The sequence below is a fragment of the Leopardus geoffroyi genome, chromosome B1, assembly GCF_018350155.1.
Source record: "Leopardus geoffroyi isolate Oge1 chromosome B1, O.geoffroyi_Oge1_pat1.0, whole genome shotgun sequence".
NCBI classification, from domain to species: Eukaryota; Metazoa; Chordata; class Mammalia; order Carnivora; family Felidae; genus Leopardus; species Leopardus geoffroyi.
Genome location: NC_059327.1, coordinates 200,413,281 through 200,428,139, shown reverse-complemented (window position 1 = coordinate 200,428,139; position 14,859 = coordinate 200,413,281). Strand labels below are relative to the sequence as shown.

At 49.6% G+C, this 14,859-nt stretch overlaps 1 protein-coding gene across 6 annotated transcripts in view; it reads left to right on the top strand.

Moving 5' to 3' along the window:
* The window catches only part of EVC2 (EvC ciliary complex subunit 2), a 136,460-nt gene that overhangs the window by 7,798 nt on the left and 113,803 nt on the right, over positions 1-14,859 (top strand). For 5 of the 6 annotated variants that reach the window (XM_045474591.1, XM_045474590.1, XM_045474592.1 and 2 more), the window contains exons 3-5: positions 1,846-2,012; positions 5,972-6,040; positions 8,121-8,307. In XM_045474591.1, the coding sequence (XP_045330547.1) occupies positions 1,846-2,012; positions 5,972-6,040; positions 8,121-8,307 (423 nt within the window). Of the gene's footprint in view, positions 1-1,845; positions 2,013-2,153; positions 2,314-5,971; positions 6,041-8,120; positions 8,308-14,859 lie in introns of those variants that run through there. The other variant, XM_045474595.1, reaches the window with a different exon arrangement.

Sequence of the window (14,859 nt, the reverse complement as noted above, 5' to 3'; positions counted from 1 at the left end):
ATAGGTTGAGATGATCTCACTGCAGTGGTAGAGAACCTTTTATTCATTGATGAGGCAGATCTGTGGGCGAGAGGGAGCAGAGTATATTACTCTGTGACTGCATTAAGAGCAGGGGACGGAGCAGTAAGATCCCTGGGAGGGGCTTCAGGGAGGGCTTCCTGGAGGAGGTGCTTCAGTGCTCCCCAGCAGCGTCCTGAGAAGTGACAGTTTAGCAGGACAAGGGGATGGAAGGAGGAGCTTCCAGGAGTGTGGCAGCCAGAGGCAGGAGAGTGAGGGGACAGCCCAAGAACTGCATAGACAGTGCAGATGTCCCTTGTGCTGGTGGCCAGAAGGGGGAGGCCACTGAGCGATGATGTGCTGCGTGGCAATAGTCGCGGTATGGCCCGGATTCCTTCTCTGCTGTCTGTCAACACCAGAAGCGCCTTGTTCAAGTTTTCATCAGAGCCTGTGTTTGGGCCTTCTGAGGGCCAGGGGCGTGAACAGGTGCACCAGAGGTAAAGCCGAGTGTGGCCTCAGATTTTATGTCTGGCAAGTTTGCCGAGAAAGCATGTGTCCCCTAGCCTGAGGGACTGGGTGCGGGTCCAGAGACGTGCATCCAGTCCCGCTGGCACCTGTGTGATTTATTCAGACCTTCCTGAGTCAGCAGCCGGCCTGGGAAGGCGCCCAGTCCCTTCCATGGTGAGGCCCCAATGCTCGCCATCATCCCCTTTCGAACTTCGTGACCTGACTCAACCCCAGACACTGTCCGGGAAAAAAGTTACCAGTTTTATCCAGGATCAAGTTCCACACCTTTGTTGTTGTTGTTGTTCAAGTGCTTACTTATTCCAACATGTATTTTGAAATTATAAAAGTTGGCAAAAGCACTCGTAAAGATCTTGCTGTCCATACACTGGAAGGAAGACCGAAAAGGAAGTTCATTCTCAATCAGAATCCAGTCTGTGTCTGGATAGAAGGTAAACGTTGAAGACGCACGATTCTGCAGACATGTGAATTTCTGGCTTCGAGCCCTGGTTACTCCTGAGCGTGTTCACGTCTAGCCTGTCATCTCGTTTGCTCCGTAGGGAGTCCCATCTCAGGGATATTTTAGCCACATCCCCAGGGGAGGGAGACTGAGGCTCAGAGTGTTCCGGGGCCCCATAGCCGATCAGCAGCCCCTCCTGACAGCCCAGCCAGTGTGTTTTAAGTGATGTTTCTGTTACTCATGGCGCCTGTGAGTTGTCAACATTCTGACATAGGGCAAGTTCTGGAGGGACCCGGTCCATGTTGGGTGACTCAGCAGGCACTGTGTCCGGCGGTGGCCAGTCCTCCCCAGAGTCACCATCAGTGGTGCTCACCAGGGGCCCATTCTGCAGGAGACAGGTCATCAGGAGGACCCAGTGAGGTGAGACTTACTCTCCTGTCCACTGTGGAGTTAGGGAAACCGAGGCACGGGCAGGTTAGATAACTTGCCCAAGGACACAGCTGATGAGTGACGGAGTCAGGATTCGAACTCAGGGCCGTCTGATGCCGTGTGTGTAGGAATCACCCAGGGCCCCCTGCCTTGCCTGGTGGTCTGATTCGGTAGGTCTGGGAGGGGGCCCGGGAATGTACCTTGTATCACACACCCACCATGAGCAGCACGCACTTGGAGAAACACTCTCTTTAGGCTCAATAGCCCCTCAATAAGCCTGTCTCGTATTCCCGGCAGAGAGAGGATAAGTCATTCATTCGTTCATTCATCCACTTACTCGTTTTCAGCAAACCCCTCTCAGGCGCCTTCCGCATACCTGTGGTCTGCCTCCCGAGTCTGTCCCTGCGTCTTATCGCCTTCCCACCCATCCCTGCAGATGCATCACTGTTTTGCAGGGGGAGCACCGTTCGGAAGGAAATTCAGCAGGAAAAGTGAGGTCTTTAACCCACTCCTGGCTTCCGCAGCCTCCAGTGAGCCCTGGACTCCATCCACACTTGCTTTTACCCCGTTGGGGCCCAAGAAGACTTTGTCTAAAAGAGAGTCTCCCATAACTCAGCGCCTGGTAAGTAACGCGTTTGGTACGTCAACAGAAATATCAGAAGTTGGCAAGAAACCAGTTTGGGGCCAACGGTCTAGGAAATGCCACGGGCTTTGGTTCTTCAGAAAAGTCTGGTCCTTCTCTTTCACTAAATAGGGTTATCAGTCCAAAGAGCTTTTCTCTTCGGTACCACGTCTAGTGTTTGAGATGAATCGGAGGTTTGAATCCGAACCGTGGGCTGCTGGTTCTGAAGCGGGGCTCTGGTTCTGCTTCAGCTGGACCGATTGGCTGCCAGCTGTCAGAAACACTGCTGGGGACAGTAACGGTGAGTGTGTAACGAGTATTGACTGCGCCAGGCCCTGGGCTTAGCATCGTCTGTGCATCATCTCACTGGAGCCTCATTACAAGTTCTGTACACAGGTGCTATGTTTAGGGAGCAGGATGAGAGAGAGGATGAAACGTGTTCAGGGTCCCGCAGGTGAAGTGGCTGAACCCGAGTCGGAGTCCCCGCCCCTGGTGTTGTTTTTTGTTTGTTTGTTTTTTGTTTTTTCTTTCAAATGTTTATTCCATTTTTTTAAATGTTTATTTTTGAGAGAGAGACAGAGAGAGAGAGACAGAGTGCGAGCGGGGGAGGGGCCGGAGAGAGGGAGACACAGAATCCCAAGCAAGCTCCAGGCTCTGAGCTGTCAGCACAGAGCCCGACGTGGGGCTTGAACTCACGAGCCGCGAGATCATGACCTTAGCGGAAGTTGGACGCCTAACCAGTTGAGCCACCCAGGTGCCCCTGCTGTTGTTTTCCATTCTGTTTTGTTTGTTGGCTCCACATAGGACTGCCTTTTTTTTTTTTTTTTTAAGTTTATTTATTTTGAGAGGTGGGGAGGGGCAGAGAGAGAGAGAGAATCTCAAGCAGGCTCCACATTCAAGTGCGGAGCCCAACACAGGGCTCGATCCCACGGCTGCGAGATCATGACCTGAGCCATAATCAGCAGTTGGACGCTTAAACGACTGGGCCACCCAGGCGCCCGAGGGCCGCCTTTCACTTACAATTTCATGACCTAAGATGGCGTGAGAGCCACTGCGCTCGGGCAACAGGCTGCCACGGCCATGAGCCCCTTCTTGGCCCCCCTGCTAAGTGTTTGAATTAGTTTCTTAGAACTGCCAAACCTGGTGGCTTAAAACAGTGAGATTTATTCTGTCACTGCCTCTTCTAGAGGCTAGAAGTCCAACATCGAGGAGTGGGCAAGAGCCACACCCCCTCCAAAGGCTGTAGGGGAATCCTTCCTTGCCTCTTCCACCTTCTGGTAGCTTCTTTGGCTGTGGCCACGTCACTTCAATCTCTGCATTGAGATTCTCCAGGAAAACAATAAGAAATTGTGTGTATGTGTGTGTGTGTGTGTGTGTGTGTACTTCCTCCTCCTCGCGGGAGGTTGGTCTTTTCTGTTAACGCCTCAACTGATTGGGCGAGGCCCACCCACATTCTGCAGGGTCATCTGCTTCACTCACAGTCCACGGATTTAAATGCTAGTCTCACGTAAAAGAAAAAAACTGCCTTCACAGAAACATCTGGATGTGTTTGGGGAAATACCTGGGTGTCACAGCCAAATTGACCCATCAAGTGTTTGATCACCTGTTTCCACCTTCACATGGCCTTCTTCTGTGTCTTTGTCCTTTTCTGTCACTCATAAGGACACCTGTCCTTGGATCTGGGGGCCACCTAAATCCAGTCCACCTAAATTTAGAATGGATCTCAATTTAGGATCTCAAGATGAGATCCTTGGTGGCATCTTCAAAGACCCCTTCTTTTTTTTTTTTTTTAACATTTATTTATTTTTGAGACAGGGAGAGACAGAGCATGAACAGGATGAACAGGGGAGGGTCAGAGAGAGGGAGACACAGAATCTGAAACAGGCTCCAGGCTCTGAGCTGTCAGCACAGAGCCCGACGCGGGGCTCGAACTCACAGACCGCGAGATCATGACCTGAGCCGAAGCCGGCCGCTTAATCGACGGAGCCACCCAGGCACCCCCAAAGACCCCTTCTCTAATGAAGGTCACATTCGCTGGTTCCAGGGGTCAGGATGGGGAACTCTCCTTTTTGGGGGGCCACCACGCACCCCCCCACAGTGGTCATCATTGTTCTTTGCAGTCTGTGTCACTGGGAACAGATGACTTGTGGCCTGGCCTAGTCGCACGTCTGTACCCCCACGCCTCCTGCGTGTATATGCTCAAAAGCCGTGTCTGGCAATACCGTTGGAGGATCAGAAGAACAGAAAGCCAGGTGCCTGCTTGAGGGCTCTCAGGCTTGTTAGGATGCTGGCGTGTCAAAGGCACTGGGGGAGGTGGCGGACGGAGAGCCCCCCTGGGGTCAGGGACCTGGTTGGGCCGATGCTGGGATGATGCCATAGGCACACTGTCTACACCTTCTCAGGGACATGACTTCCCTTCTCTGCGTCTTTGTCTCTGTCCAAAGAGGGGGTCAGGCTCTGGAGAGGGGGTGTACGTGTAGAAGCATCACAGGATGTGGAGTCACACGGCCGGGGTGGAGGCCAAGCTTCCTGCCCCTGTGACCTGGGGCAAGTGAGTCAACCTTCCTGAGCCTTAGTTTCCTCGTCTGTAAAATGGGGGAAATCGAACCCATGTATGTAAAGCGATGGGCATGTGGCTGGGCTTGGCAACTAATGGCCACTCTTCTGATTATTGGTATCACTGAGGGCTGCCTTAGTTTGCACATAGTGGTCCCCCTGCAGGTAGGTGGGCGGGGCAGAGAGCGGGAGGTGTGGCCCAGGGAAGCTTCCCAGTGAATGAGGTCAGAATCCCGTTCGGTTTAAAGGATGTGCCCATATCATGGGAGCCAGTCCTCGGGGTCGGGGGGTAGGGATATCCCAAGGGCAGACACGGACAGATACTGGTTGTGATTATGAGGGGCAGCGATGGCTGGCATCTGGTGGGCAGGCCCTGCCTTTCCTCTGGGATTTCCCAGGAAAGCCACAGAGGAGCTGGAGGAGGCCCGAGCCGGGTGGATTCTCTGTGTTGATGATGGATCAGCTCACAGAGGCTGCCCCAGCACCCCATGATCCGAGCTCCCTTGGCCCCTACTGTGTGTGGCTGGTGGACCCCGTCATCCGGTGCCCAGGAGGCACGCAGGGCGCGTGAGCAGCCCTCATGAGATTATTCCACGGCTCTGCTCACATTCCCTCTGTCAAAGCATCAGCCGTGCTTTTCCTGTCCCCCTGTGACAACGGGTGTTGTTGACATGCACCCCCAGACTAGGAGAGAGCTTGGGTGTGACCACACGCACACATTCTTTGTTCCTCACAGCCTTCAAGTTTCAGTCTTTTTAATACTCTCTTTAAAAAATCTTCAAGAGGCACCTGGGTGGCTCAGTCAGTGAAGCGCCCGACTTCGGCTCAAGTCATGATCTCACGGTTCATGAGTTCAAGCCCCGCGTCAGGCTCTGCACTGAGAGAGTAGAGCCTGCTTGGGATTCTTTCCGTTTCGTGCTCTCTGCCCCTCCTCTGCTCTCTCTTTCTGTCTCTCTCAAAATAAATAAATAAACTTAAAAAAAGTTAAAAAAATCTTCAAGGTCATTTAAGGCGGTTATTAGACTGCCAGAAGTAATCCTCTACTCCTCTTTTAAAAGTTCGTCTTGGGGCGCCTGGGTGGTGCAGTCGGTTAAGCGTCCGACTTCAGCCAGGTCACGATCTCGCGGTCCGTGAGTTCGAGCCCCGCGTCAGGCTCTGGGCTGATGGCTCAGAGCCTGGAGCCTGCTTCCGATTCTGTGTCTCCCTCTCTCTCTGCCCCTCCCCCGTTCATGCTCTGTCTCTCTCTGTCCCAAAAATAAATAAACGTTGAAAAAAAAAAAATTTATAAAAGTTTGTCTTGTACGTTCATGTATTTATTTGTTTATAATTTTTTACATCTTGTACTTTTTATTGAATGTGTGTAATAATTTTCATTTTCTGATAATGTCCATATTTTATTGTAGTATGGAGACATCTCGAGGGATGTTCAAGCAACTGCTGAGGACGGAGTAATTTTTCAGAAATGCGCAGTGGTAGGTATTCACAGGTGGCTTGTGTTGAAGAGAAAATGGCTGGGTTTTGACCACATTGCATCTTGGTAGAGTTACGTATTCAAGGACTGGCCAATCATGGGTTATCCACCTGTGTCTGGACACATGAGTGAAGAAATGACGTACAAGTGATCTTCAGTTTTATAGGTAGAACCAGGACCAAGAGTTTTTGGTGACAATTAAATTCCTGTTAGTGAAAATGCACTGTGATCATTTTTTTTTTTAATTTTTAAAATGTTTTTGTTGTTTATTTTGGAGAGAGAGAGAGAGACAGAGTGTGAGTGGGGGAGGAGCAGAGAAAGAGGGAGACAGAATCTGAAGCAGGCTCCAGGCTCTGAGCTGTCAGCACAGAGCCTGAGGCGGGGCTCGAACACATGAGTCACGAGATCGACACCTGATCCGAAGTGGGACGCTTAACCGGCTGAGCCACCCAGGCGCCCTGTGCTGTGATCGTGTAGAACGGGAAAGAAAGAATGATGTATTTTCTTTCAGATTTTGACATTGATAGGGTGCTTGACAGTTTAAAATTTTTATTTGGTGTTTTTTACGTCTTTGATCCTTATGAATCCTGTGAGCATTTCACATTATTGTTGTGTTGGGGGTCCCGCGACCACCCTCAGGCTCCATGATTCACTAGAAGGACTCAACAGAACTCAGAAAAGCTGTTAGACTCAGAATGTATTACAGCAAAAGGGTACAGGTTAAAGTCAGCAAAGTAAAAGGCACATGGGACAGAGTTGTTGGGACACCAGGTGGGAGCTTCCCATTGTCCTTCCCTGTGGGGTAGTGTGGCCGGCGTTTCATTTTCCAAAGCACCCATGTGTGACATCACATACAAAGCATCGTCCCCCAGAAACACACACCCGAGCCTTGACATCCAAATTTTTATTGCGGGTCCATCACATAGGGGTGCAGTGGCTGACCTCAGGAACTTGCCTCCAGCCCCTCCGGAGGTCACCTTGACACAGCTTGGCGTAAGGCCCCCGCCTCCAGCCATATTGTTAGCACAGACGGCCTGGTGTGGCCCAAGGCCACAGGTACACACAGATACGCTTCTCAGATAGGAAAGTCCAAGGGCTTTACAGGTTAACCAACCAGGAGCTGGTCAAGGGGCGGTCCTTTCTTCCAAGTGTGCAGGGTCTGGGCCGTCCAGACCTGCAAGGTTAACCCTTTACTGCACAAGCCCAGTTTTATCTCAGGCCTTCAGCTGTCCTGCCCCCCTTCCTGGATATGATTGGTGCAAACAGTTTCTCCTAAGTCTTTGTGGAGATGTTTCTGCCGTATGCATGCAGTTATGAGTGTGTGTGTGTGTGTGTGCATGCATGCACACCTATGTGTATACATACACTGCTTCCCTCCGTCCTCAGCTCCTACATCCTTTCCAGCTGGGCTGGCTGAAGGCAGGGCAGGGGTGGTGGGGAAAGCTTAGAGAGTGGGAACAGGGCAAGGTTGCAGAGGCTAGGCGGGGAGCGCAGCTGCATGGGCCGCCAGGCAGCTTCCAGCAGCCGAGCCATTCAGACCCATGGCCAAGCAGAACCTGCCTGCATGGGGGAGACTGGCCGGGAGGCTGGAGACGGGCTTGCTCCTTCCTGGAGGTCGGATGGCAGTCAGAGGCTCTGGGCAGGTCCCCGGGGCTGGGCTGAATCTTCAAAATGACCAAGGGAGCAAGAGCCATTGTTTGCTTTTCTTGGTGATGCCAGTGGCCACAATGTCCCCAGCCTGACTACGGTTCTGTGCTTCAATATACTTTTTGCCATTTCTCTGTAGGAGTAATTTCGCTGCATTTCAGGGTCCCAGTTCTCTTTGAAATGGTCACCAAGCAACAGCTTAGCAAAGCATGAGTCAAGACACTCCTGGGGCCTTTGAAATCAGACCTGATATGTTGTCAGGACCCAGTGAGACCGTAGTGCCCTTCCCTCCGCCTGGAGACCTCACGTGCACGAAGTTGTGCTGGGGGGGGTGGGGGGGGTCATACTAGGAGGTTGGACTTTCTGGGGGGGGCGGTTATCCTAGGAGGTTGGACTTGCCAGTAAATCTGCTCCTGTGTCACCTCCTGTCCTAGGTGTCCGGGCAGAGCGAAATGCAGACGGCTCAGGTGAGACTGCTTGTGGTCAACGCCGGGACCCCCGTGGCCACCAACCTCTCAGATCTGCTCCTGCTTGACAACATAACCGGCCTCTCCGTCAGGGGGTCGACTGGAAACCGGACCTCGGCAGGATTCCAGGCTTTCAGAAAGAAGTTTCTGCAAGGTGAGAGCAGAGTGTGTTAGGTCAGGGAGGGAATGTGAACATACTTAGAGACGCTGGTGGATCGTGCGATGCGTGGCAGGTGCGTCCTTAAACACGCGATGTGGGTTCACTCCCAGTGGAGTTCGCTGTCAGGTATTGGCAGAGGAGACCTCCGCCTCCGTGGCTCAATATCCACACCCGAAAAGCTGGATTTGTAACTTAGGTTAGAGAGAGGCAGGATTGGGGGAAAGAAGTTTGAAGAAATATGTACTTTTATTATTTTTATTATTGTCTCAATTTTTGGTCATGAAAAATTTCACACGTACAGAAAGGCAGAGTTTCTAGTGAACCCCGGTTCATCCACTGCCAGACGACCAGGTTTATCAGTGAAACGCAGGTCTTGTCTCCAGGTACAGGTGGGAGCGGTTTGACATCAGCCCCGGAAGCACGCGCACGAGATGTCCGTACGTGTTCTAGCGTGTTCTCTGGACTGCCTCTGCCGCCGTCACTGGCTGGCTTTTGGAGAGGTGTTTCCTGAGGCAAGTTGCATGGGTTAATTAACCAGGCTTAAATTTTTTTTTTGATGTTTATTTCTTTTTGAGAGCTGGAGAGACAGAGCGTGAGTCGGGGAGGGGCAGAGAGAGAGAGGGAGACACAGAATCTGAAGCAGGTTCCAGGCTCCGAGCTGTCAGCACGGAGCCCGACGCGGGGCTCGAACTCACGAGCCGTGAGATCATGACCTGAGCCGAAGTCGGACGCCCGACCGACTGAGCCCCCCAGGCGCCCTGGTTAATTAAGCAGGTTTAAACGAATTCTGGGATTAGTTGTTAGCATGATTTCAGGACTATCAGTCTTCTTAGGAGGGTGAGACTTCTTTTATTCCGAGTACCCACCTCCTCTACAGAGGAGACAACTGCCCCCCGTGACCATTATGCTGTTGTGCCTGTCATATGCGCAGGACTGGCCCCTCCACTCCATGTCCAGGGTCCACATTGCTCAGCAATCAGCCCACGCTTCCCCTCTGGGCCTGTGGAGGGCCTCAGAATCGTTCTTGACCCCTTACTATTGACTGAAGCCACCAGCAGATTTGGCCCGTGAGCAGGGCAATGTCTATCCTGGCTGTGGTTTAAGTAATGTCATAAGAACTGTTCCGATACGTCCCAGCTAAGCGATCCTCAGCGTTTTCTTTCAAAGATGCAAAAATAAATCCTCCCCATTCCTTAAGCTGGTGTTCAGAGGACAGAACGTGGGGCCACAAGCAGAGCACAGACTCAGTCTCAAATGGGACCTAGATTTGACTCCTTGCTTGGCCACTTTGGAGATGTGTCTCCTGTGGAAGTGACTGAACTTCTCTGAACTTGGGATGGCCCATGCGTGTATCAGCGCCTCACAGAGTCCTAGCCGAGACCAAGTGAGACAGCCTTCCCTGGCTCTGCCCTGGCGTCCCTCCCCACACCTCCCGGCTGTGACCCGGCTGGCCTGCCTCTCTCCTCTCGTTCCCCCAGTGCCTTCCGTCATCTGTGGTCCTGCCCGACCGCACTTGTCACTTCCCTCGCCTGCCGGCTTCTGCCCTTGCCTCTGGAGACGTGTCGACTAAGAAGTTGCTGTGGCTGAGGCCAAAGAGGTTTTTGCCTGCTTTCTCCTCGAGGATTATGATGGCTTCCCGTCTTACATTGAGGTCTTTCATCCGTTTTGAGCTTATTTTTGTGTCTGGTGTAAGAAAGCGGTCCAGGTTCATTCTTCTGCATGTCGCTGTCCAGTTTTCCCAGCACCACTTGCTGAAGAGATATTCTTTCCTGCTTTGTCAAAGATTAGTTGGCCATACGTTCGTGGGTCCATTTCTGGGTTTCTGTTCTGCACCATTGATGTGAGTGTCTGTTTTTGTGCCAGTGCCATATGATGGTTACAGCTTTGGAGTATAGCTTGAATAAAGTCTGGGATTGTGATGCCTCCTGCCTTGGTTTTCTTTTTCAAGATTGCTTTGGCTCTTCGGGGTCTTTTCTGGTTCCATACAAATTTTAGGATTATTTGTTCTAGCTCCGTGAAGAATGCTGGTGTTATTTTGATAGGGATTGCACTGAATATGTAGATGGCTTTGGGTAGTATTGACATTTTAACAATATTTGTTCTTCCTATCCGGGAGCATGGAATCTTTTTCCATTTTTTTGTGTGTCTTCAGCTTCTTTCATAAGCTTTCTATAGTTTTCAGCGTATAGATTTTTCACCTCTTGGGTTAGATTTATTCCTAATATTTTATGATTTTTGGTGCAACTGTCAATGGGATCGATTCCTTGATTTCTCTTTCTGTCACTTCATTGTTGGTGTGTAGGAATGCAGCCGATTTCTGTGCGTTGATTTTATATCCTGCAACTTTGCTGAATTCATGAGTCAATTCTAGCAATTTTTTTGGTGGAATCTTTTGGATTTTCCATATAGAGGATCATGTCATCTACGAAGAGTGAAAGTGTGACCTCCTCCTGGCTGATTTGGATGCCTTTTATTTCTTTGTGTTGTCTGACTGCAGAGGCTAAGACTTCCAATACTATGTTGAATAACAGTGGTGAGAGTGGACATCCTGTCTTGTTCCTGACCTTAGGGGGAAAGCTCTCAGTTTTTCCCCACTGAGGATGATATTAGTGTTGGGTCGTTCATATATGGCTTTTATGATCTCGAGGTATACTCCTTCAATCCCTACTTTCTTGAGGGTTTTTATCAAGAAAGCATGCTGTATTTTTTCAAATGCTTTCTCTGCATCTATTGAGAGGATCATATGGTTCTTGTCCTTTCTTTTATTGATGTGATGAATCACGTTGATTGTTTTGCAGATATTGAACCACCTCTGCATCCCAGGTATGAGTCCCATTTGGTCGTGGTGAATAATTTTTTTAATGTATTGTTGGAGCCGGTTGGCTAATATCTTGTTGAGGATTTTTGCATCCATGTTCATCAAGGAAATTGGTCTATAGTTCTCCTTTTTAGTGGGGTCTCTGGTTTTGGAATCAAGGTAATGCTGGCTTCATAGAAAGAGCTTGGAAGTTTTCCTTCCATTTCTATTTTTTTGGAACAGCTTTGAGACAATAGGTGTTAACTCTTCCCTAAATGTTTGGTAGAATTCCCCTGGAAAGCCATCTGGCCCTGGACTCTTGGTTTTTGGCAGATTTTTGATTATTAATTTGATTTCCTTACTGGTTATGGGTCTGTTCAAATGTTCTATTTCTTCCTGTTTCAGTTTTGGTAGTGTATATGTTTCTAGGAATTTGTCCATTTCTTCCAGATTTCCCGTTTTATTGGCATATAATCGTTCATAATATTCCCTTATTATTGTTTTTATTTCTGCTGTGTTGGTTGTGATCTCTCCTCTTTCATTCTTGGTTTTATTTATTTGGGTCATTTCCTTTTTCTTTTTGATCATACTGACTAGTGGTATGTCAATTTTGTTAATTTTTTCAAAGAACCAGCTTCTGGTTTCATTGATCTGTTCTACTGGGGTTTTTTTTGGTTTCGATAGCATTAATTTCTGCTCTAATCTTTATTATTTCCTGTTTTCTGCTGGGTTTGGGTTTTATTTGCTGTTCTTTTTCCAGCTCCTTAAGGCGTAAGGTTAGGTTGTGTATCTGAGATCTTTCTTCCTTCTTTAGGAAGGCCTGGATTGCTATGTACTTTCCTCTTATGACTGCCTTTGCTGCTTCCCAGAGGTTTTGGGTTGTGGTGTTATCATTTTCATTGACTTCCATATACTTTTTAATTTCCTCTTTAACTTCTTGGTTAGCCCATTCATTCTTTAGTAGGATGTTCTTCAGTCTCCAAGTATTTGTTACCTTTCCAACTTTTTTCTTGTGGTTGATTTCGAGTTTCATAGCGCTGTGGTCTGAAAATATGCATGGTATGATCCCGGTCTTTTTGTATTTACTTAGGGCTGATTTGTGTCCCAGTATATGTTCTATTCTGAGAACATTCCATGTGCACTGGAGAAGAATGTATATTCTGCTGCTATAGGATGAAATGTTCTGAATGTATCTGTTAAGTCCATCTGGTCCAGTGTGTCATTCAAATTCATTGTTTCCTTGTTGAGTTTTTGATTAGATGCTGAATTCTGTGATTCAGGTTGTGCAGATTGTTGTGTTAATCCTCCAGTCGGTTTTCTAGGCGTGTAGGATGGTTTATCCAGTGTCTGGCTGTATTTCATGGATGCGAGAGACACAAAAAGCTTCCATGCTGTTCTGCCACCTTGGCTCCTCTATTCTCGGTTTTTAAGAGTCTCTTATGGTTTGGCTCCCTCCCTCTCTCTTTTTGTTTCCTTCCCCTCCCCCGTGGTCTTCTGTTAAGTTTCTCAGGATCCACAGAAGAGTGAAAACATATGGTATCTGTCTTTCTCTGTAGGACTTATTTCACTTAGCATAACACTCTCTGCTTCCATCCACGTTGCTACAAAAGGCCAGATTGCATTCTTTCTCATTGCCACGTAGTATTCCATTGTGTATAGAAACCACAATTTCTTTATCCGTTCATCAGTTGATGGACATTTAGGCTCTTTTCCATAATTTGGCTATTGGAAAAGAGTGTGGAGGTTCCTCAAAAAATTAAAACTCGATCTACCCTATGACCTAGCAATAGCACTGCTAGGAATTTACCCAAGGGATACAGGGGTGCTGATGCAGAGGGGCACTGGTACCCCATCGTTTATAGCAGCACTCTCTAACAGCCATTTATTTTTTTTATTTTTTTTTTTCAACGTTTATTTATTTTTGGGACAGAGAGAGACAGAGTATGAACGGGGGAGGGGCAGAGAGAGAGGGAGACACAGAATTGGAAACAGGCTCCAGGCTCTGAGACATCAGCCCAGAGCCTGACGCGGGGCTCGAACTCACGGACCGCGAGATCATGACCTGGCTGAAGTCGGACGCTTAACCGACTGCGCCACCCAGGCGCCCCTCTAACAGCCATTTAGACACGACCTGCCACCCTAGTCAACGAGGCGCATCGGGGGTTTTGCCGTGTGATTGAGGGATAGCCCCGAGCTCATCGGCATAAAGGTCCGCCAGCACTGACCCGCCAGTGCCTCCCTTTTGCAAATTCTCAGGGAGAAATGAAAATTTTAGGAGTGAATCCCTTACAAATTGAAACCCAAATATATTCAAGTCCGAAAGGAATTAAAATCTGAGATCAGAATCTTTGCCCTTCTAAGTTTGAAGTCCAAAGTCCAACTTTCTCAAATTAAATTCAAATCCCCCACACCATCCTCCTAATATTTTATTCTATCCCCCCCCCCCCCACCCAAGGGCTACAACTGTCTAGAAAGAGCTGGGGTCCCTTCAGCAGCAGAAAGGATGCAGATTCTTTGTCTTGGAAGCTGAATGAGCAGAATGCCAGGTTTCTTGCATGCCTCAATTCTGAAAAATTCCAGAGTTAAGGAACACAGGAGACTTTCATACACACACAGTGTGGTCTGTCCCCACAATGGAGTAGCACTCGCACTGAGAAGGAAGGAAGGACTGGGGCGCCTGGGGGGGCTCAGTCGGGCAAGCGCCTGACTTCGGCTCAGGTCCTGATCTCGCGGTTTGTGAGTTCGAGCCCCGTGTCGGGCTATGTGCTGACAGCTCAGAGCCTGGAGCCTGCCTCGGATTCTGTATCTCTCTCTCTCTCTGCTCCTCCCCCACTCACGCTCTGTCTCTCTGTCTCAAAAATAAATAAATAATAAAAAAATGAAGTCAGTACTGACCGATGCTACAGCATAGATGCACCTCAAAAAAATGTCGGTAAAAGAAATCAAGCACAAGCAACACCTAGTATATGATTCCATTTCTACCAAGTGTCCAGAAAGGCAACTCAGTCCCCAAAAAGTAGAATAGCGGTTGGCTATACCTTGGAGTGAGACGTAAGTTGTATCTCGAAGCTGTTAAAAAAAAAAGAAAAAGTATCACAATCTCGGCCCCACCACCACCAGACAAGAAGCCAGGGTCAGCTCTGGCCGGGCACAGCCTTGTCCCCAGACCCAGCACTCAGCACTTTCATGCACCGTGGCTAAGGCTGGAGGCACCCGTCGTAAAGAACCGGGACAGAGATGTTCCTTATTGGTTTTAGTTCCCCGAGAGCCTTTGGTCCCTGGCAGGTGCCTAGAGCCACCTGAGGACATCAGCTCAGTGGAAGCATCCACTGTTAGTACTTAAGGTGGGCATCATCTACCTCCAACATCAGATGGGGGGCGGGGGGGTGCCTCCAGGAAGCGGGGCTGAGGGCACGCTGCCTCCTGCAAAGCTAGAAACCCACATGGTGGCCTCTCCGTCACCCAACCTCGTCTGGGGTTCCTCTCTTCCCCAGCGGTGCGTTCGCCTTGGGGTCTGGGTGTGGCCCCTGTCCAGTAGCAGAGCTGGGAGAGCTGGAAAGTTCGGTTCTGGCTTCCTACTAAGGAGAGCTTTGAGCCACAGACCCTGTCTTCCAGGGAAGCTTGAAATCCAATTGGTTTTTATCATGAAGCAGTCGAGGGCCAGCTAGAGACTGTGTGGCTGGAGGGGGCCCCACGTGAACCCACGGTGACCTCTAGAGCCCCTCCCGGGTCCTGCCTCCCCATACCCC